A 21,930-nucleotide genomic window follows, 5' to 3' on the forward strand; every position below is an offset into this window, starting at 1 on the left:
CGGGCGGTGGGGCGGGAATCGGCAGCGGGGCTGGGGGGCACAGCACACCCGGGACCCCCAGAGAGTACCCGGCAGTCCCACGGGCCTGCCCCGGAACGCCCGCGGAAAGGCCCGGGCTCCCGCGCGCTCCCGTTGCCGCGGGAACGCGGCGGCACCACCCCCGCCCTTGTCACGTGACTCGACCTCCCCTCCCGCTCTCCCCTGTCACGTGGGCGTGCCCGGCGGTTCCCGGAAGTGCGTCACAGGCTCGGGCCTGTCTCCGTTGTCGGCCCGCTCGGAACTTCGGCGCGGCACAAACAGACCGGAGCGGCGGGCGGGGCCGTGAGTGCGGGGAGGGCCGGGCCGGCCGGGCCGGGGCGGCGGCGGGGCCCGGGGGCGGTGAGCGGCGCCTGGGCCAGCGCGGGGTGAGGGCCGCAGCGGCGGGCAGGGCCCGGGGGCGGCGGGAGGCCGGGATGCGGCCCGTGGGCACGGGAGCCGGGGCGGCGGAGAGCGAGGCAGGCAGCGGATGGCGGTGGCGGCGGCCTGTGACGGGCCTGTGAGTGTAGAGAACCTGCGGGGCGGCAGGAGCTGGGCCCGCGGGGGCTGAGAGCGGTGCTCGGCAGGATGGGCCGAGCGCGGCAGCCCCGGGCAGGAGCCGGCGCGGTGACCTCGTGCTCTGCCCGCCGGGGTTGTTCACATAAACACCGTTCACACAAACGCCGTTCACGCTCCCTTTGCCCTCTCTCGGTGCCTGGGGCCGGGCAGCGGCGCTCGGGAGGCCAGGGGCCGCCGGCTGCTGTCTGGACTCTCTCATCGCTATCTCTGCCCATGGCCGGCGGGTTGGAACTAGATGATTTTCAAGGTCTGCTTCCAGTGCAAACCGTTCTGTGGTTCAGTGATCGTCCCAAGAACGAGGAAGCTGGGCCTGCCGGGTTCCCCACTCAGCAGAAGGCTCACCGCTGTCACAATGCGTTGGGCGCACAGTGATTTCCACGTGGGTTGGAAACATTTTGTGTGACGGTGCTGGCTTGAGTAGCTGCCCCAGGGGACTCTGTGCTTGCCCTGGCTCCACCCGTGTGTCAGGCATGCCCAGAAACAAAAGTAAAAGTCAAGCTTGAGCCTTGGGATTTCTGGTCCCTCAGGGGAGCAAGAAACAGAAGATGACAGAAGTATCTGTGTACATGAGGGACGTGTTTCTGTTGGCTGTGTTTAGGACATGGAGGATCCAAAAGTCCCTGGAAAGATGATGCTGTTGGGATAGCCAACCTTCTCTGCAGCTACCCCTGGAAAGGCCTGGGGGCACTGATGGGGAATGCTGTGGACAAGAATCAGGGAGCTCCTCCTGCCAAGTACTAAACCTACCCCAGGCATGGGACACAAATTGCATCTCATTGAGCACTTTCTGCTGTCCTTCCTGGTCTGGTGCTGCTCTGGGGAGGAGTGGCCCTTCTCCTTGGCCTCTTGCTCCCTCTCCTCTGGCTAGTCAAAATATTTGCAGTCTCAGCATGAGCTGGGTTGGGAAACTGCTCAGAGGCAAGACACAGTTAGGAGAAAGCCCTGGCTGGATCTGGGTCTGGTACTCACCATGCACAAAGGGAGGGAGAGCAGAGGATCGGGAAGCACTTCTGATCCCCGCAGCAGCATGGCCAGGCTTCCCTGGCTCTGGGGATTGAGTAAGGTTTTGTGGGAGTGCCCAGCTCATCAGGTGCTTCCCAGAGGTTCACTTGGCATCTAGCCAGAACGGCCTTTCGCCATCTCTCCCCTGCAGTGACTCCTACCGTGCCAGCAGGAGTGGTGCCAAAACCTTTGTGCACCCAGGGGCTGAACATGCTGCCTGTGTGTGTGCATTTCCTGGTGGCAAAAAGTCTCTTATTCACCTATTCTAATCCCTGAGTAACCTGTGCTTTTGCCTTCACTCCTCCAAAACCTTGAGGTGTGTGCAGCAGCCTCAGGCTGCCATCAGTCTGGCAGCTGAAATGGGCAGAGCTCCAGGCCCCTTGATTCCTGCCTGCTGTGAGGAATAGCTGTCAGCAAAGCACCCGAGGGAGCTGAGCCTTCATCGAGGCATGAGAGCAGCAGGCTTCTCCTGGAGGAGTGACAAGCAGGCACGCAACCCTGTCTCTCTTCCTCACCCCTTCCTGGGCAGAGGCCTGTCCTTTCTCAGCCCTCCAGGACCCTTCTCAGAGCTTGCTTTCAACCCTGCCCAGCTGTTATCCTCTGCCACCCCTTTGGAGGTGCAGGAAGCAGGTGACAGGGCCTCGCCTGACCCTGTATGAAGCAGTCACTGCTTCTTGAGTCCTATTTCTCCTGGGGTTTTCACCCTGGACGGAAAAGAAAGATCACAAAAAATGCTTTCCTGTGTCTGCCATGCCCAGGTGAGCTTCTTCAGCACCAGGGGACTGGAACTGAGTGACAGCATGCAGCTGGCATCAAATGCCTAGCCTGGTGAATCACTGCCACTTTCCCTGCTGTGGGGGCCCTTCCCATTCCATCTGGAGCCAGAAATGCTTCTGCATCCTGGAGAGACCCAGTGAGTGCAGCAGCATGGGGATGATGCTGCTGTCCTCCCACACTCTTTGAAGCTCTGTGGACTCATGCTGGACCCTGCTCAGCATCTCAGTCTCCAGGTCACTTGGGCCTCTCCACCGTGGGTGGCAGGAGTTGTCTGTGCCAGGCAGTTGGGCTGGACTCAGCTTTTCATTTGGCTTCGGTGGTTCTTGGTGGTGAGGGCAGGTTGGCCTGAAGAGAAGTGGTTTGGATGCAGCACTGGTCATAGGGCTGGCTTTGCCAGAACTGAGAGCAAGACTAGGCTGCTTTGCTCTCTGGGGTTCTTCTCGGTTTGTGGCTGAGCTCCACATTTGTGGCTACTTGTTGCCCTAACATTTCTAGACAACAAATGCCCTGGCAACATGGGGCCAGCAGGACAGAGCTGGCAGTGTCCTTCCTCTTGGAGGGTGCCACTGGCTGTGCCCATGCACAGCAAGGGGTCTGTGCTTGGCACATGGGTGAAAGCAGAACAGGGTGTTCCCGAGGGACAGCTTGCCTCCCACTGATGGAGAGGCAGGCTCAGTGGAGCTGGGCTAGGCCAAGGTGTTGTTGGGCTTGGCTCCATGTCCTCACATGGGAGCCGGGCCGTGGGATGCATGTGAAACAGTGCGTTGGGAGCTGTGGCAGGCAGCTGGCACCTGGGGGTGGGCCGGATCCGAGTGGCTGGGCCCGTTTCCTTGCTGCAAACCCCTGCAGGCTGGCAGGCACTGCCAGGGTCAGGGTGTGCAGCCAGGGCAGCGAGGGAGGAAACCTTCCCAGCTCTCTGCTCTCACAGCCTCCATGGAGACACCTCCAGTGGGACTGTTTTCAGTGGGTTGTTTTGGCTCTGCTCTCTCACTGCAGGGTGACACTGATGAGTGCACCTGGGCCAGCAGCTCCCAAGTCCTGTGGGGGAGCTGGCTTTGTTGGGAAGGCATGTCTGCAAAGGGGGCAGGGGTGAACAACTTACATGCCCTGCTCAGCCTACTCTCTTCCTGGAGCATGACGAGCAGAGGTGTCCTGTTTCCAGGGCAGGCCCCGCTGACGCTGTCTGTAAACTGGCTGGGAGATAAATATTCAAGGTGTAGTCATGCTGGTTAAGTTCCCAGCTAGTGGGAGAAGGGGGAGGAACTCTCTTTTTGCCAGGGAGCTGTGCTCTCATCTGTCATAGGAGACCGTCCCAGGCCTGCTTCCTTCTTAGGGTGTTACTGGCTCCTATTCTGGTGCTGTTACACAGGACACTGACTGAAATAGCTGTTGCTCCAAGCTGTGTGACAGGCTCCCCCCGTTGACTCTGGAAGCTCAGTTTTGCAGATCCAGGCCTCCTCATGTCCTTGCCCTCAGCTGTGTCTCCGGATGTTAGTGCCAGCAGCTGCTCTGGGCCAGTGTTGCTATAGTGGGAGCCATGAGCATGACACTTGCTTTCCAGGTTTTTAATGCGTGCCACATACTGAAGACCCCTGATTGTATGTTGGGAGCTCTGACAAGCCCATGCTTTTGGCAGTAAGCATTGTAGCAGCTGTGATGAGGTAGGTTTCCTCACTGAGTGCTGCATGGGGCTTCCCATAAACACCATGGTGAAGGTCATGTAAGGGCACTGGCCCTGAGGCAAAGAGTGGATCCTGCTGCTGTTGGGCCTTTTCCACCTGCTCCTCCTACCATGCTTGCTCTTTCCTCTTTTTAGGCCATTACTTCCTTGCCAGAGAGTTTGACCACAGAGAGTCGCCAAGATAGCTGGGCCAGGAAGAAAACGTCGCACCCCTGACCCAGACTCCATTACCGACCCCGGCGGGCTGTTTGTGTCCTCCAAACGGCTGAAAATGTCCAGCAGCACAAATGCCCCTGGCCAGAGGAGAGCGTCTCGGGGCTTGGATGATGCCACCAACAAGAAGAAGCAAAAAGATCGAGCCAATCAGGAAAGCAAGGAAGGTGAGAGCCCCTCAGCATCACTGGTGAGCAGGCCTGTGATGTCTCAGCCCCGCAGCCTGGGAGCCTCTCAGCCATCTGCTGCAGGATAAGCAGATTTGACTAATCACTTCCTGCAGCTTATGGTAACCCGTGTGATGTGGGATCTTCTTCGACACAGTGTCCTCCCTGGACCTGTAACCTCCTTCCTTTGGGCACTGCTTAGCCCCAGCAATGTTAGGAAGGTTGGACCTGTGGCCTTGTTAGCTAAAGTCTGGAGCTGGCCTTAGTGATTGTTTCTAGACTCTGCTTTGGACTGGGTTTGATCTGCCCCAGTCCAGTGAGAGTGGAACTGAAACCTGTATGTGCTCTTGCAGCTGGAGGCAGCGCTGCTTCTTTCCCATCAGTTTGCTGAGGCCGGTGTTGTGAGGCGGTGACCGGGAGTGCAAGGCCTGCGGGTGGGGCTGGTGCTTTAGCTTCTGAGTCAGAACAGGGTGTGGCTCAGGTGAAGTAGTTGCTGTAGAGTAATTCCTTCTGTAACTGTCATGTATCCTTTGACAAAAATGATGCTTCTGGTGCAGGGGAATGCCTGCGGGCAGGATGCCTGTAAGAGTTTCTGGGCCTCTGGAAAGCTATTTGATTTCCATGCCTGCTCTGTTATGATTATTGTAACCTCAAAATCACAGGGTGTTTTATAGGCCAAGGTAATTGAGTGCTTGGCGAGGTCTGTGCCAGAGCGGCCGGGCGCAGTCCCCGATGTGAAATCCCACAGTGCAGAGCATAGCAGTGTGCTTTCTCTTGCGTGGGAGGAGTGTGCCTCTGGTAGGGCTTGACACTGCATCCTCTGACGTGGGGGCTGCCTTGAGGGCAGCCATGCTGCCCCTGTCCCCTCTGTGAGAGGTGGTGAGAGGCTGTAGATCTTCCAGGCAGTGCTGCTGCCATGCTTCTCACGCTGCCAGCCCCGCCGGCGCCTTTGCACCAGTGGCTGTGGTGGTCAGCAAAAGTTTCCTACTGGTTTGTAGCCAGTCAAGGGAGGCAGTGACAGCCCTCTGAGTGTTGTCGAGTGCAGTTCCTGTTGCCACTGTTTCTCTGCTCCAGGAGAAGGTGCTGCCACTTTGGGTCCCTTGCCTGGTAGAGTTCACTATCCTGTGGGGCTAGAGCAGGCTTAGAGACACTTCTGGCTGTTGCAGATAATTCTGTGAGTAGCAGGGATTAGGTGTCAGGTCAGTTTGGTTCTCCACCCTGATCTGGACGGAGGTTTTCAGATGTGGACATTGGCAGCTTGTGCTGGAATGGAAATGTTAAAGTGCAGCTGGGCCACGTGGTTCTCTGGTTACAGCAGAATTAGTTTGAGCATGACCAAACACCAGGTTCTTTCTGTCAGATCAAGACAGGACTCCTCTATATGCCTGGAGGCGGGGACCTGGTGTACCAAGCTGGGCAACACAGCTGAGCCTGGATGCCAAAAGCTCACAATGAGATGTGCCTCGAAAAAGCAGTACCTACATGGTGCAGAATTGTTGTGTTGCTCCCACTCTGGTACTGTTTAGACTAGGATATGGTGGTATGGCCCAGAGCAGCTGTCCTGGCACTCACTTGCTGCAGTGCTGAAGGCAGGACTCTGGGGAAGGAGAAGTGTGAGAAAGCAGAGGAGGGAAGTGGGCAACAGATGCAGGATGAAAGGCCTGGACACAGATTCAGGGTAGAAAGAGGTGATGTGTGAAATTTTCAACATCAGCTTGCTGGCCTATGTTGTGAGGTGACAGAATGACAGACCTGCCTGCGCTCTGCTTCTCTGCCCACCAGTGTCTCGCCCTGAGCTCGAGCAGGCTGAGACTGCCCAGGAGAAGGACTTGGAGGGTAAGTCGAGGTGTGTGCCAGCTGTCAGTGCATGGCCATGGAGTGCCCTTGCCAAGGGATCTGAAGCTCTCACCTTGTTGTCCAGTGCTCTGGCATTGAGCAGAGCTAACATGAGCACTCCTTTGCCTCAGTGTTTATCTTAACAGTGTGTGGCCTTCCCAGGGGCAGAAAAGGGCTGTCTGCAAGGAAGAGGCCCTGGGTATGTGGCAGGCTGCTTGCAACTCAGGTGTTCCAGTGCCACTGAGCACAGGCCTGGGGTGCCTCGCTGCTGACACCTGCTCTGCTTGTTTCTGAGTAGGATGTGATGCTGTGCTGGGAACATCCCAAGCTGTGTCACCTTCTGGGCAGCATTGGCTGGTTTCTGTCTCAGTCCAGGCCTGCTTTGAGGACAAAGTAGGATGTCCTTGTGCCCCAGGGGTAGAACAAACCCGATTGAAGTCAAGGTGATCAAAATCACTTCCTTGTGTTGAAGACTTCAGGGCATCAAAGGCCACACCTGGAGCGTGGCATGCACACAATGAAAGTTCTGCCTGCACCAGAGTATCACTGCTGCACTCTTTTCTCACCCGTTACAGCGTACTTGCCCCCTGGCCAGCTTGCCCGTCTTTCATCCGTGTTAGCCACGCTCACCTGGCAGGAGTACAGTGCTTTGATGGTTGCAGCTGGGCTGCTTAGTTTGCATATGTAAAGGGGAAGTGGCAATTTCTGATTGTGGTCAGAGTCCACCTAAATCCCCCAGAGTAATTCTGTGGCTTCCTCGTTCCTTGGGAAAGCAGTAATTGCTTTGTCGTTGGCAGGAGCCACCCTTTCTTCCCAGCTGCCACTGCTGCTTGTGGCAATGCCAAGAACAGCGCTGCCTTTCTGATCTCTCCGGTTCCCACTGGGATTCATCTGCCCTGCTGCAACATGTGTTCTTGTTTGTGGCCTGTCTGATGAGGGCAGGTCCCTTTTAATTGTCATGATCTGTGTTCCCTGCGGTGACCTCCTTAACTGCGTGTGTGTTCAGGCTTGCGTTCCCCAGCCAAGGAGTGGGCACTTCAGGCTCATTCCCCAGCAAGTGGGTGACACTTCCCTCCCTTTTCCTAGAGCTGCTGCTGGACTGGAAGCAGAATGCCGATGAGATCATTATCAAGTTGAATTTGGGCACTGGAGCTCTGAAGGCAGAGGATGTACGTGCTGATTTCACTGACACGGACTGTGTGGTCAGACTACCAGGTATGGGAATGGAGCAACTGCTGCAAGCATTTATCCATTGGGATTTGGCACAGCACTGGGCTAAGCACGGGGTTGCTGCAGGCAGACATCAAACTTTTCCCTCAGAGGCAATGCCCTGCTCTCAGCTGGCACACACTCAGGCAGCAGACAGGGGTGATAGGAGAGCATTGTAGAGCTGGGGAGGGCAGGAGCTGGCCTCTGTGCCAAGTGAACAAATGTACATGGTCGCGCCAGTGCGTCTCTGTCCCCTGCTTGCTGGGATGGCTGAGTCAGTCCTGGGTATCCTTTGGAAAAGTGACTGTGCCCCTGAGGGCGGGGAGGCCTAGGGCCTTCCCTCTGGGAAGAAGGCCAGCCAGATGTACAAAGCAAGTTCAGGGAAGCTGGCTGGAGCCCTGGAAGGCTCCTGGGGTATGATGGCAGCCTGCCTGCAGCCTTCTTGGCTCTGAATGAGTGCTTCCTTCATCCTGGGGGCAGGTGAAAGGGGGCTGTGGGTTAGGTGACAGCTGCCTGGAGCACTGCCTGAGGTACTTTTTCCCCTCTGCTTTACAGATGGGCGCCAGTGGAGCTGTCAGTTCTATGAGGAGATCGAGGGCTCCTGCAGCAAGATCCAGTGCAAGAAGGGCAACTTTCTACAGCTTGTGCTGCAGAAGAAGATCCCACTCCATAACTGGTCTTCACTTCTGGTAAGGAATGATCGGTCTATTAAGGGAACTTGTGGAGTCTTGGGGAGCTGGGGTGAGCTCTGAGCTCCCTGCTGTTGAGCTGCCCAGGGAGCAACATGGGACACATCCGTCATCTATGTGCTGCATGAGCCATCTGCTACTGTCCCAGGGAGTCATACCCCTGTTTCTGCCTGCCATGCATTCCCAGGTTCTGGAGTAGAGTCCTGGTGCAGTCTGGGAAGGGGGAGGCAAGGGTGAGGGGTTGATAGGGATCCTGAAAGATGCTGCTACCTGAGTACCTTCCCACTGTGCTGCATTGCTTTTTACAGAAGAAAAGGAAAGACGGATCCAAAGAAGTGGCCAAAGGGGCTGCATGCTGGGAGAACGGGAAGGAGAAGGCTGCTTCTGCAGAGTTGACCCCTGAAGAGCCAAGGGCTGAAGGCACAGAGCCACCAAGATCCCGGCAGGAGCCCTCCAACCCCAAGCGTGCTCCGGGAAGAAGCGAGGTCCTGGGAGGAAAAAGCCCAGCCAGTCCAGGGACACAGAGTGGCCCCAGTGCCAAGCGGGCAGTATACCTCAAAGTAGCTCCCACAGAAGAGGAGCCGAATGCCAGGGTCACCGGGAGCACAGAGCCCAGCAAAGGGCACGGCGGGAGGGCCGGCAGCCGCCGCAATGGCAGAGCCAGCCAGGTTGATGCACCTGCAGCCCTTGCAGACCTTGCATTGCCGCTCGAGAAGGTACCTGGGGATCTGGCTGGACAGGGTGCCCCTGCTTCCTCTGCGCTGTGCAGGGGATGCAGGACCCATCCCTGCTGATGAGGATGAGGTGGGCTCCGGGATACTGAGGTGGTGGAGGAGAGGGTGAAGTGAGGACCCTGCAGTTGCAATGCTGTGGTGCTAGTGGGGCTGAACTGGCATGGGATGTGCGGGGGAAGCAGGTGGTATGGAGCTGTGCTTGACTGGCTGGCAGGAGCCACAGTGGGTGGGCCAGGGCAGCTCAGGGGTGACAGTGTCTGTGTTTCACAGTGTCTTTCTGTATTGAAAGGCTGTGGTTTTGGCCAAAGAGACTGTTCCTGTGGAGATGCCACCTCTCGCGGCTACCACAGAGGTGCTCCCGCACCGTGTTGCCACCTGTGTTGAGAAGAGAGTCCTGCAGCCAGGCAGCCCTACTGAGGCCTTGCGGAGCCGGGACTGCCTGCCCATCCTGGGAGAGAGCTCTAAGGCCATCCCAGTGGCCACCCCTCCCTTGGGCAGAGATGGTGAGAAGAGGGACTGGTCCAAGGATGACGTGGCTCTGGAAGCAGCAGCTGATGGTGAGTGGCCAGCGCCCATGGGGTGAGCCTGGTCAGGAAGGTCCATCTGCTCAGGATCTTTCCTGGGTCAGCTTGCAGCCACAACATGCAAGGAAGGTAACCTCTCTCTCCATGGCTTTCCTTACTCAGAGCCAGAGCCTTTTGTAAGCCTGACCTTTGTCAAGAATGACTCATATGAGAAGGGCAATGATCTGGTGGTGGTGCATGTCTATGTGAAGGAGATCCACAAGGAGACATCCAAGGTGTTGTTCCGGGAACAAGACTTCACACTAGTGTTCCAGACAAGGTACAAGTTTGCCTCGAGATGATGCCAGGGTGCTGCAGAGCTCCTGATTGCGGCTGGGCTATTTGTTTGTTCACCTCTGCTCACTCCCAATTTCTCTGCAGTGATACGAACTTCCTTCGTCTCCATCCTGGCTGTGGGCCCCACACGGTGTTCCGGTGGCAGGTGAAGCTCAGGTATGAGTGCTGTCCTTCTAACCCACACCAGGGCAGGGGAGGTGAGAGTGCAGAGCTGGAGCAGGAACCAGTCCCATCTGGTGGTTCTGTACAGGAAATGCTCATTTCTGCATCTGGAGGTTTCACTTACATGCTACACTGGTGCCCTGAGCCTGGTCTGCCTTGGCTATGTGTTTGCTTACAGGGGAGGAAATCCCAGTGTCTCCTTGCCTGCAGTTTGCCCCAGGCTGTTCTAGAGCTCTTGGGGAGACAGCCAGACCAACCTTGTGCCCTTTGGGTAGGATGGTGCAGCAGGAGAGAGCCAAGCAGAATGGATCTGTCAGAAAAGGGGCGCTCTGTATGCTCAGTGTGGCCAAGCTCGAGGGTTTCCACCCTGCTTTGTTAGGGCTACCTCAGGATTTGTGCTAGCAGGGTCCCTACTGCCCAGAGGCCATGGGTCTGCTATGCAAAGGCTTTGGCATGTCTGAGGCTGCTGTGGGGTCTGGGGCACCTCTGACTTGCTGCGTGCCTTGCAGGAACCTTATTGAGCCGGACCAGTGCACGTACAACTTCACGGTGTCTCGCATTGATGTCTGCCTGAAGAAACGCCAGAGCCAGCGCTGGGGGGGGCTGGAGGCTCCAGCCACACGAGGTCTGCACCCTGCCTTCATGTCCTGCCTGCCTGCTGCACCGCAGTGGGCCATGGACCCTCCTCATCACTGCCAGCTGCCAGCAGGAGCTGGATCCTCTGGCATGGATTGGTGGGGAAGGAGAGGGGCTAAGTGGGTGCAGGTGATAGGGATGTGAGGCAGGGTGTGAGCCAAGTGATAGGGGAAGGGCACTGCTGTTTCCCTTGCTCATGGGTAGGAGAGAGCCTGTTCAAGTGTGAGCTGAGCAGTTCAGCCCGACTGTGGGCAGTGTATGGTGCTGCTAACCACAGGCCCACCCTTCCCCCTTTTTAAGGTGCAGTGGGTGGTGCAAAGGTTGCCATGCCTACAGGCCCTACCCCTCTGGATAAGAACCCTCCGGGCAGTAACCAGCACCCCCTCTCCAGCAAGGAAGAGGCCCGAACCAGTGACAAAGAGAAGCCACGTGTGGAAGATGGGGCTCTGGATGGTGTGGCAGCCCGTACGGCCCCAGAGCACTTGGCAGTGAAGCAAGAGCCACACATTCCTTCGGTGAGTGTGGTCACACTGGGTCTGACCTGGATAGGGGAAAGAGAGACACCTGCTCAGTGCCACTCTAGAGACTGAAGTACTCCTGGAGGAGGAGGTGGTACCCCTCACTCATAGTTGGCAGGATTGGGGGCAACTGTTGGCCTCTCTGTCCCAGTCCTCGTGGGTGGTTGTGTGATGGCTCCAGCCCTCTCTTGGGGTTTTCTTGGGCTTTTGAGTTCCTCTGGTGTTCCCAGAGAGACTCCCTGACTGCCACACCCTCACACCTGCCTCTGCTTTGGCAGCCCAAACCAACATGTATGGTGCCACCGATGACACATAGCCCAGTGAGTGCCGAGAGCGTGGAGGATGATGAGGATGAGGATGAGAAGAAGAAGGTCTGCCTGCCTGGCTTCACAGGTCTGGTGAACCTGGGCAACACCTGCTTCATGAACAGTGTCATCCAGTCCCTGTCCAACACCCGGGAGCTGCGTGACTACTTCCATGGTGAGCCCACACGGGGAGACCAGCAGAGCTTGACCCCTTAGATTATGAAGCCAGCAGCCACCCTGAGCTCCTGCATTTCTTACAGATCGGTCCTTTGAGTCAGAAATCAATTATAACAACCCGCTGGGGACAGGTGGACGCCTGGCCATCGGCTTTGCCATGCTGCTCAGAGCACTGTGGAAGGGCACACACCATGCCTTCCAGCCCTCTAAACTGAAGGTAGGGCCCCTGACATTGGTGCTCACAGGAGCAGCTGTGGGTCCCCAGCATTCCTTTGTGGGCACCTGGCTGCCCTGCAAGTGCCACAGAGAGCTATGGGTGTGGGTGGGTGCAGCCAGGGTTTGTGCATGGGGCCGGCAGTGCTGTCAGAGGTCTGCTGACCAGCCCTGACTACTGTGCTCTCCACAGGCAATTGTGGCCAGCAAGGCCAGCCAGTTCACTGGCTATGCCCAGCATGATGCTCAGGAGTTCATGGCCTTCCTGCTTGATGGCCTGCACGAGGACCTCAACCGCATCCAGAACAAGCCCTACACAGAGACTGTTGACTCGGATGGGAGGCCTGATGAGGTGAGGGTGTTCCTCCCCCAAAGTCACCAGGGAGAGCAGCCTCGATGGTTTAATGAGGTGCTAAGCCCTTTCTTCCTGCAGGTGGTAGCTGAGGAGGCTTGGCAACGACACAAGATGAGGAATGACTCATTCATAGTAGACCTCTTTCAGGGCCAGTACAAATCCAAGCTTGTCTGCCCGATGTGCTCCAAGGTAGGGCAGCCCTGAAGGTTTCTGTCCCTGTCCTGGTTGTGCAGAAGTAGGCTTCTGACCCTCAGAGAGCACAGGTCACAGGGCAAGGCTGAGTCCACTGGATCTGCTGCTCAGCAACAAGCACTTCCCACAGCTGAGTGTGTTTTTGTTCTGCAGGTGTCTATTACCTTTGACCCCTTCCTGTACCTCCCCGTGCCCCTCCCACAGAAGCAAAAGGTGCTGACTGTCTACTACTTTGCAAAGGAGCCACACAAGAAACCCATCAAGGTAAAGAATACCTTCTACCCTGGGGAGGGAGCCTAAGAAGGCTCCTGGAGGTGCCCCAGGCAGCTGGTCATGTGCCAACCGGCTGAGCCCTGTGTTAAGTAAGGGCCCTCATGCCTTAGTGTGGTGTGACTAATGTGGCACTTTCTTGGTGGCAGTTCCTCGTGAGTATCAGCAAGGAGAACTCCAGTGCCATGGAGGTACTTGACTCAGTTGCCCACAGTGTGCGTGTGAAACCAGAGAACCTGCGCCTGGCAGAGGTGAGAGTGCTGGGCAGATACCTGCTCTGGAGGGTTAGGCCACCACAGTAGGGGCTGGGGATGTCCATCTTTCCCATGTGAGGTGTGAGCTGAGCACAGCATCCTTGGGCTCCTGCTCTTGCCACAGCTCACTGTGAGGATGAGGTCTGTGGCTCTCTGAGGAGAGGAGACATAGGCCAGCCCTCACACAGGCATACTCCACTGCTTTCCTGGCAGGTGATCAAGAATCATTTCCACCGCATGTTCCTGCCGTCAAACTCACTAGACACAGTCTCACCAACGGACCTGCTGCTTTGCTTTGAGGTGCTGTCCCCAGAGCTGGCCAAGGAGCGTGTGGTGGAGCTTCAGGTCCAGCAGGTAAGAAGGCATATTGGGATTACTGGGAGGGATGCAGGAGGGCTGAGCATGAGCAGGAGGGGCAGAACTGCACACGAGGGCAGTTAGCTACAGCGAGCATGGATGCCTACGGAGGCTGCCTTGTCCTGCCCAGGTGCTCTTCCCTGTCCAACGGGTCCTTTCTCCTGCAGCGTCCACAGGTGCCCAGTGGCCCTGTCGCCAAGTGTGCAGCCTGCCAGAAGAAGCAGCTGCCAGAGGATGAGAAGCTCAAGCGCTGCACGAGGTGCTATCGAGTTGGTTACTGCAACGTGTGAGTTGGCTTGGTGCCTGGCAGGAATGGAGGATCTCCTGCTGTGAAGGGCTGGATGGGAGAGCTCTGCCTGCTGGGAGAAGGTGGGATGGATCTGCCCTTTGGGATGGAGCCAGTTGAACTCCTGGTGTTCCCCGTGTCCCCAGCACACTCCTCTGGCCCTGCACTGCTCCTTCCCAGGCTGTTCAATGATGCTGAGTTCAGCAGGGGCTGTTTGTATGTCTGACATGCTGCATATATGTTACAGGGCATGTCAGAAAACACACTGGCCAGACCACAAGGCTTCGTGCCGTCCTGAGAACATCGGTTTCCCCTTCCTCATCAGTGTGCCTGAGTCCCGCCTCACCTACGCCCGCCTGGCCCAGCTGCTGGAGGGTTACGCAAGGTGAGAGTCTGGGGAAGGAGGGTGCTTCTGCCCCAGAGCTGAGCTCAGGACCGTGTCTGGCCAGCTCTAACTCCCACCTCCATGCCCAGGTACTCAGTCAGCGTGTTCCAGCCTCCGTTCCAGTTGGGCCGGATGTCACCAGAGCAGGGGCTGCAGCCTCTGCACTCGGACAAGCTGGAGCCCCTGCCCAAGAGCAGCTGTGCAGCAGCCACCTCTGCCCCCGAGCAGGGAGATGGGGACAGGGTTTCCAGTCTCCCTCAGGAGCCCCCACTCTCCCCAGCTGTGCCTGAGCTGCAGCCAGAGATGGGGGATACTACCACTGTCCGGAGCAAGGTCCTGACAGCTAGGAGTTCCCTCCTGAGCTTGGATTCGGGGTTCTCTGAGCACATGGAGTCGCAGGGTGACAGCTGCTGTGAGAAGGAGCCGTCCTATGAGAGAGCCCTCAAGCCAGAAGGTAAGAGGTGCTGAAGTGCTGGCTGTGTCTGTGCCAGGAGCTCAGGCAGTTCTCCCTTCTTGGGGTGACCTCCCAGCACAGCATCTCTTCTCCCCTTGTGAGCTTGGTCTGGAGACTCTTGGGATCACAGGTGAGGCTATGGGAGCTTTGTTTTGGCATTCTTGCCTCACCTGAAATGCCTGTCTACCCACGCTCTGCCCTGCCCTGGCAAAGCCCAGGGTGTAGAGCAGAGACCTGATGATCAGAGAGCTGTGTTTTTGTGGGAGAGGTGGGAAAGTAGGGGCTGGCAGAAGTCCTGTGGGAGCAAGGCAGAGCTGGTGCAGGCTGAGCCCCTGGGGGCTGTGAGCAAAGCACTTCGCTTGCTCTGACTCAGCTGCATGGGACCAGCCTCTCGCGCTCGGCTGCCTGGCTGTCACGTTTCCAGACACTCGTCTCAGGATGGCAGCAATGTGCAGTGAAGGGGCAAGGCAGGCAGAGGAGCACAGCTTGCCAGGGGCAGGCGCCTGCTAAAAATAGTCAAGGACACGGGCACGTGGTTGTGTCCCTTCAAGGCCGTAGCATGTGAGGTGGGGGTGGGGGCGCTGCAAATTCTTGGCCCCTACGCAGGGCAGACAGGCAGTGCCACCACAAATCTGTCTCTGCCTATTCACAGCTGCCATCCCTGGGTACCAGCACACTCCAGACTCACTGAGTGGCCGCGCCACACAGTTCTACATCACTAAGATTGACGCTGCCAACCGAGAGCACAAGCTGGAAGATAAAGGTGAGCCAGAGCCCTGTAAGGCACCACCTTCATCCCTTACAGCCTCTGGCAGGATAGTGGATCTGCCTGGCCAGGGTGCCAGAGTCTGCCTGGAACAAGATGAGCCCAGGTGTCCACACTGGACCGTAAAAGCTGCATCTGATAGGGGAGGGAAGGGCTCTGCTGCACAGAGCTTCTGTCTAGAAGCTCTTCTTGGGCATGACATTCCTGCTCTCCTCAGCAAATAGGCCGATTCCTTCCAACCTCTTGTATTCTCAGAGGGTCTGTGATCTCTGGGTACCTCTTTATTTGAATGGGATGCCCACACCAAGTGCTGATTGTGAGGATGGTTCTGATGAGAGGGTTGTGCCAGTGTTGCATCCTGCAGGCTGAGGGGCTCTGCGTGATGAACCTGGCCAGGGGGGTACCTCCCCATTTCTGGCAGCACTTTTTGATCTCTGTATCTAACCGGGATGGGCAAGATTGCTCCAGCAAAGTGGCCTGGTCTAGCCTGGTGGGGTAGGTGTGTGAGGTCTGTGCTCCTTCACAGGTGACACCCCCCTGGATCTGACAGACGACTGCTCTCTTGCCCTGGTCTGGAAGAACAATGAGCGCCTCAAGGAATTCGTGTTGGTAGAATCCAAGGAGTTGGAGTGTGTGGAGGATCCAGGCTCGGCCAGCGAAGCAGCCCGGGCTGGCCACTTCACCCTGGAGCAGTGCCTCAATCTCTTCACGAAGCCTGAAGTCCTGGCCCCAGAGGAAGCGTGGTGAGGAAGGCAGCAGGGTGGGTTCCAGCCAGCAGGCCCAGACAGCAGCAGGGGTTTCCCAGGAGCTGCCCGGGCCTGCACGCTGTTTCTACTGGCAGCCAGGAACAATGGGCTGGCTTTCCCTGTGCACTTGGAAGGGCTAAGCCAGCAGGGAGCAAAGCTGGTGCTCTGCAGGACTGTACTGGCCTGCCCTTGACAGAGGAGGCTGAGCCCTCCCACATACCCTTTGCCAGCCCTGCATGTGGGGGCCCTGGGGCTGAGCTGGGCTGCAAGGACTGAGGGTCTCCCCATGCCAGTAAAAAGCACACTCTTTACCCAGGTACTGCCCCAAGTGCAAGCAGCACCGCGAGGCTTCCAAGCAGCTGATGCTGTGGCGGCTGCCCAACGTCCTCATCATCCAGCTCAAGCGCTTCTCCTTCCGCAGCTTTATTTGGAGGGACAAGATCAATGACATGGTGGACTTCCCTGTCCGGTGAGAGCCCAGGGGATGATGTGCCTGGGTTGGCATTGCCTCTGCTTACCTGCAACCCAGCCTGCATAACACTGATCACCCTTGACGGTCACTGTATCTCTCTACAGGAGTCTGGACCTGAGCAAGTTCTGCATTGGTCGGAAGGGTGAGCAGCAGCTGCCTATGTATGACCTGTATGCTGTGATCAACCACTATGGAGGCATGATTGGAGGGCACTACACAGCATATGCCCGCCTGCCCAACGACAAGAACAGCCAGCGCAGCGACGTGGGTGAGCATCTGTCACCCTCGCCGCCCCTCTGCTCCTGCAGCTGTGATTGTCTGCTTGCTTAACCCTTCCTCCTTCTCAGGCTGGCGGCTCTTTGACGACAGCACAGTCACCACCGTGGATGAGAGCCAGGTGGTGACCAGATACGCCTATGTCCTCTTCTACCGCCGGAGGAACTCTCCTGTGGAGAGACCCCTGCCAGGGCATCCCTCAGACCACCGCGCCGAGCGCACCCCCTCTGCCGAAGCTGCTGCCAGCCAGGTGAGCACTTGCGTCCCTTTCGCCGCTGTTGGAGCCACAGAGCCTTGAAATGTGCTCAGGGGCCCACATGCAGGGCCCTGCCCATCTTTACCTGCACCCACAGAGCCTGGTGCAGCTGTGGTGCAGTGCCTGTACCCCTTTGATACCAGAGAACTTGCGTCAGCTGGGCATTGGAGCCTGTCTTGCCTTGTTCTCACTGTGGGCTTGGGACAGTCCCTGTCCTGAGGGGTCACAGGAAAGCTGGTTTTCATCATCAGTGTGGAAGTGCTGATGGGAGGGCACTGGAAGAGGAAGAAAGGGGGCACAGCCTCACTGGGGTCTGCATTGGAGGAGGAGCTGTGAGCGGTGTGGTAGGATCTGGTCGTGACAGGGAGCAGTAAGAACTTGCCCTCCGGAGCTACTTTGAAGGCAGGGTGGGGAACACTTTCTGCTGGGGCCCAACTCAGGGCCAAGCCAAGTGCAAAAAAGGTAAATGCCAGTGCTGAGCCAGAGGCCTGGCAGCCTTCACAGGGTGCTGTAGAGAAACCTGCCAGAGCGAGCTCTGTTGCTGGGTGGCCTGGGAGGGAGGGACTGGGGGTGGGCCAGACAGCAGGGTGCTTTCAGAATGCTTTCAGTGGTAGGGAATGGCTGCACTGATCTTACGAAAGTCAGGAAGGCCTAGGCTGGTGCCTGCCTGGTAAGACGCCATGTACCATTGTGCTGCAGACGTTCCCTCCATGCTCAGCACCTCTGTGGGCCCGCAGAGTCTGAGGAAAATGCTCAGTTCATCTTCAGCATGACTGCACGTGTGCTCAGAGGGTCCCTTCTGGCCTGGCCTCCCTGCCCCTCTGGCTCATCTTCCCCTTGGCCTGGTGCTGGTTAGGCATCCCAGCTCTGCCCTTTTGCCTGAGGACAAGCTGTCTGTCTCTGAGGCCGGCAGGGCTGTCTGGCATGTTGGTGTCTGCCTGCTTGGGCTGTTCCTGCCCTGTGTGCGTGTCCTGGAGCAGCCCCACTCACTGGGGGCACCCTGAGCAATGAGAAAGCTGCGGTGCTTTTCACACACTGGTGGTGAGAGGCTTCAGGGTCCGAACTGGCACTGTGGCTCACTGTATACCCCATGGCACTGGGGTTCATCAGGTTACTCTGTGGCACTGGGGCCCATTGGGCCCCGGCAGCACCGGTTCCCCTGCAGTAATGGGATGCATTGGATCCCAGTGGGGCTCAGCAGGTCCCCAAGCACCCTGGACCACCTGCGCCCTCCGTGGCACTGGGTGCCCTCCAGAGATCTGCTCCCTGACTGGCTGCTCTGCATGATCACCGCCATGAAGGGCCAAGCTGTGGTTGGCTGCCTATGGAAAATCCTCCTGGAACCTGGGCTACGATTGGTTGTCAGAGCATTCCTACCCACCAAAGCAGAGCTGTGACTGGCTGTACTGGCACTGTGCCTCCTGCTCCTGCTGCTCCAGCTGGCTCTGGATTGGCTGTCATTTGAAAGATCCTGTTGGTATCACAGAAGCTGGGCTGTGATTAGCTACTGCCTGCTCCCTTGCCTCCCGGACCCACCAATGCAAGTGCATCTGCTCCATCGGGATCCAGCTGCTGGCTTCGCTCCCTGCAGTCCCGTGAAGACCCTGCCCGGCAGCTGCCCACGCTCCCTCCCACAGAGCCACCCACCGGAGCCCCACACACCAGAGACCCTGAAGAGCTGCGGGGGCGGGCGCGACCGTGACGGTGCTGCATGGGGAGGCGGGCTGGCTGGGCACGGGGCTGGGCTTGCAGGCAGCCGCCTGCCCCGGGGGATGGCAAGGGGTGTTGCCCGTTGTGTTCTCCAAGTGCTGACGCAGGTTTCCACATCGCAGGCTTCTCTGATCTGGCAGGAACTGGAGGCTGAAGAACAAGAGCTGCAGCTTGAGGCACCCCAAAGGCCTGCAAGAAATTCTTGGAGGCCCTGTGGCCAGAAGCGAAATCCGGGCACCCCTCAGCACCCAGATGAAGGCTGCGTCAGATACTTTGTCCTGGCCACCACAGCTGCAATTGTGGCTCTCTTCCTGAACGTCTTCTACCCACTCATTTACCAGCCCCGCTGGAGATAGGCCCAGGCGCGTGGCCAGCTGCGGGAGCAGGGCCGCCAGGGCACGCGCCGTCCCAGGACGCTGTGAGACGAAGACATGAGGCAGCAGGACAGAAATCGCTGGGAAAGACTCGCCAAGGGAAACATGGGGCTGTCGGCTCCTGTCTGTCTGCTCTGGCATCTCCTGTGCCAGCTGGCAGGCCTGTGTGGCCAGCCTGCTACTTTGCCAAGGCACAGCCCAGAACCAGAAGCTCCTTTGCCCTTCCTTGCTGCCCACTGGGAGTGGGGCAGGCCTCAAGGCTTTCTGCTGCTCAAGAATGGACATTGCTGCTGCAGTGTTGCAGGGGCCTGAGAGCCCTGTGGGCACTTCAGCTATCTCTGCTTGCTTAGCTCCCAAGAAGGAAGTGGAGACCTGCCGGGAGGCTGCAGCAAGGGCAGGATGCCCTGACACGGGCCCTGGATGGCCACCTCTCTCAGCTGTGCTGCTGCCGGAACCTTGAGCTCCCCTGTGGTTGGGACTACCTACGGTCCTTGGCCAGCCCAGTCTGCCCTGCTAGCCTTCTGCTGAGCCTTCTGGTGCCAGCTGCCTGTGCGCTGGGCAGCTGAGTGTGTGTGCTGCACTCCTGTGCTGGGGCTGGACAGGCTTGTCACCGAGGGCTTGTGTGCTTCCCTGCTCAGCCCCAGACAGTGCTGGGGAGCCTGGCAATCCAGACTGAGGTGCCCATGGTGAGCACCTATCTCTGTGGGTCACTGCCTCCCACCAGTCCATGGGGCTGTGTGCTGGCAGCATCTGGGGGAGTTGGTCTCTTCAGGGCAGCGTGGTGCAGCACCTCATTTACGAGGATACAGCTGCCCATGCTGCAGGAGAGGCATGGGGTCAGGGAGCACAGGTATGACCATGGTGCGTTAATAAAGCCAGGTTTTCCAAAGAAATGCAGCATTCCTGTCCTGTGTGCTGGGACTCCCACACAGAGGCAAGGACTGGGGTCACCTGAGGCCACTCTGTGACCCAGCTGGCACCAGGACCATCCCTTGGGCTTTGCTGGGTGCCTGGTGCACCTTGTGTGGCAGCAGGCTCAGGAGTGAGCTCTGCCTGCCCATGCCATGGGGCACAGGCTGGGCTCCAGTCCCAGCTGTGGAGTGGTATAGCCTCATGGGACACGTGCAGGGCGTGGCGAGCCCAGCAGGGCCAGGAGCAGGCAGTCCCCTGAGGCTGGGGCACAGGCTGCCACTCCAGCCGTGTCTGACATTGAGACGTGTTGCCCTTGGCTGAGTGTGGCTCAGACAGCTCTGGCGTATCTGGGTGTGAGAGGTGACTTCAGAACCCTGTGACTTTCTTTTCTGTCCCCACTGCTGTTCTGCTGGCAGTGCCCTCAGCTGGCCTGGGAGGGATGCTTTGCAGTGAAGGGGTTTGTCTGCGTTTTAGCCCGGGGCCTGAGCTGGACTACCCCTACCTCTGTCCCACACCCCTCCTCCACGTGCTGAGGTTTACTCCCCTCCCAGGCCGGTCCCAGCCGGGGAGCCCGGCAGGGCTGTGCCGTGGTCATGAGGTGCCTGTCCTGGAACAGTTGCCTCATTGTCTACAGCCCTGGGTCTCAGCAGCTTCCCCCGCTCACCCACGATGCCGGCCTCGTGGGTCTGAGTCAGTGCCCGGCGCCGGTGGGCTGACCTCTGCTCCAACTGCTGCTGGCACCCCAGGGATGGGGCCCACAAGCTGCTGCCTGCACCTGCCTGCCCTCACCGGTGGTGGGTGGCCAGCAGTGAGGCCTGACAAGGTGCTCTGAGCCCTGGAAATCCCTTCTGGCCCTGCTCTGTTCCTCAGACCTCCGGCAGGCACTGGCAGCGTGCCTGTGGCCCGTCACTGCCGCCCGTGCTGGGGTGCAGGGCTCTGCTCTGACCACCAGTGGCTGAACAGCCCTGGGGCAGGAGTGTGCTGCGGTCTGGCCCTCCTGCTGGGCCGGAGGGGCTGCCTCCAGCGGCCCTGGGCACGCTGCTTCCCTCTGTCCTGCCGTGGGGTTTGCCACCAGCTGCTGCTCTTTAAGCCCAGGGGCTGCACATTCTGTGTGTGGGGCTGTGTCCCCTCTGGGCACCTCTCCAGCCCCCTGGGAGTAAGGGAGGTAGATGGGTGGGCAGGGTGCAAGTCTCCCTCTCATGCCCACCTTCTGCTTGCAGGGACTGCCCCCGGTGCCGTTCGGATCCAGTCTGGCCCCCGAAGGAGCCCCGCCGCTGGCTGCGGAAGGCCTCCCCGAGCGTTTTGCCAGCCCTGCTGAGTGCCCAGCCCCCTCCTACAGCAGCATGGAAGAAGTCGACTAGGGTGTCATGGGGGGCCTGGCCTGGGAGTGTGGGCCAGGCCAGGCACTGGGGGGTGGGGGGATGGGGGGAATCGGGTTTGTCCTGCGCTCATTAAACTCTCTAAACTCCACTCGCCTCTGCTGCCTGCTATCCCTTGGGCCCCTCTGCCCCCTGGGTCAGGGCACCATGTCCCCAGTGTGCTGTTAGGACCCCCAGCACCCTACTGCCACAGGTGCCCTCGTGCTCCAGTGTTCCCTGGTGCAACTTGGTGCTCGCTATCCCCTAATATCCCTCGGGGACCGGTGCCATTGCCGGGTGCACTCCACAGCAGCGGCAGGGGACACAGTGTTCCCTGCTGCCTCATGTGCTCTGCTGCTGGCTGCACCCTGTTGTCTCGTGTCGCCTGTGCAAATCCTGCCGCTTTAGTGCCCCGTGTCTTCTGCGCCCTGGTGCTGGTGGGGCGAGACGTGCAAGTCCCGGAGTTGTAGTGCCTGTTGTGCGCTGAAGTGCCTCGTCCCCCGCTGCCTGTCTTGTCGCCTGCTGTCCCTAGCGCTCCGCTCCCTGGTGCCCCCGGGCGCGCGCTACTGCCTTGTGTCCCTCGTGCCCGGTATCCACCGTTGATAAGGCCGTCCCTCGCTGTCCGTAGTGCCCGGAATGCCGCCGGGTGTGCCTTGTCGCCCCGTGCCCCCCGCCTCGCCCCGGGGCCGGTGCCAGTGCGTCGGAACTGCAAGTCCCGTCAAGCCGCGGGCGGG

General features: G+C 58.8%; 1 protein-coding gene across 7 annotated transcripts; it reads left to right on the plus strand.

The window, feature by feature from the left end:
* The first annotated feature begins 193 nt into the window (after nt 1-193).
* On the plus strand, nt 194-21,308 carry USP19 (ubiquitin specific peptidase 19). 7 transcript variants are annotated; one of them, XM_059856645.1, is made up of 27 exons: nt 214-321; nt 3,935-4,034; nt 4,190-4,434; nt 7,357-7,485; nt 8,035-8,168; nt 8,477-8,884; nt 9,192-9,459; nt 9,589-9,745; nt 9,847-9,918; nt 10,434-10,549; nt 10,861-11,075; nt 11,357-11,558; nt 11,644-11,777; nt 11,967-12,125; nt 12,207-12,317; nt 12,474-12,584; nt 12,740-12,841; nt 13,058-13,198; nt 13,369-13,487; nt 13,735-13,872; nt 13,962-14,326; nt 14,979-15,089; nt 15,619-15,835; nt 16,155-16,307; nt 16,415-16,578; nt 16,658-16,836; nt 21,059-21,308. In XM_059856645.1, the coding sequence occupies exons 3-27, from the start codon at nt 4,326-4,328 to the stop codon at nt 21,197-21,199; spliced, it is 4,155 nt and encodes a 1,384-aa protein (XP_059712628.1). In that variant the 5' UTR covers nt 214-321; nt 3,935-4,034; nt 4,190-4,325; the 3' UTR covers nt 21,200-21,308. The 7 variants fall into 7 exon arrangements, with proteins under 7 accessions (XP_059712624.1, XP_059712628.1, XP_059712629.1 ...); XM_059856646.1 differs by having other exon boundaries at nt 10,867-11,075; XM_059856640.1 differs by lacking the exon at nt 21,059-21,308 and adding an exon at nt 18,675-19,819.
* The last annotated feature ends 622 nt before the right edge of the window (nt 21,309-21,930 follow it).

The sequence above is a fragment of the Haemorhous mexicanus genome, chromosome 11, assembly GCF_027477595.1.
Source record: "Haemorhous mexicanus isolate bHaeMex1 chromosome 11, bHaeMex1.pri, whole genome shotgun sequence".
Lineage (NCBI taxonomy): Eukaryota > Metazoa > Chordata > Aves > Passeriformes > Fringillidae > Haemorhous > Haemorhous mexicanus.

Coding starts and splice junctions, on each gene's coding strand:
- USP19 (XM_059856641.1), top strand. CDS start 4,326: ATGTCCAGCAGCACAAATGCCCCTGGCCAGAGGAGAGCGTCTCGGGGC. Junction 4,435..7,356: donor CAATCAGGAAAGCAAGGAAG/GTGAGAGCCCCT, acceptor CCCTTTTCCTAG/AGCTGCTGCTGGACTGGAAG. Junction 16,837..18,674: donor CCGAAGCTGCTGCCAGCCAG/GTGAGCACTTGC, acceptor TCCACATCGCAG/GCTTCTCTGATCTGGCAGGA.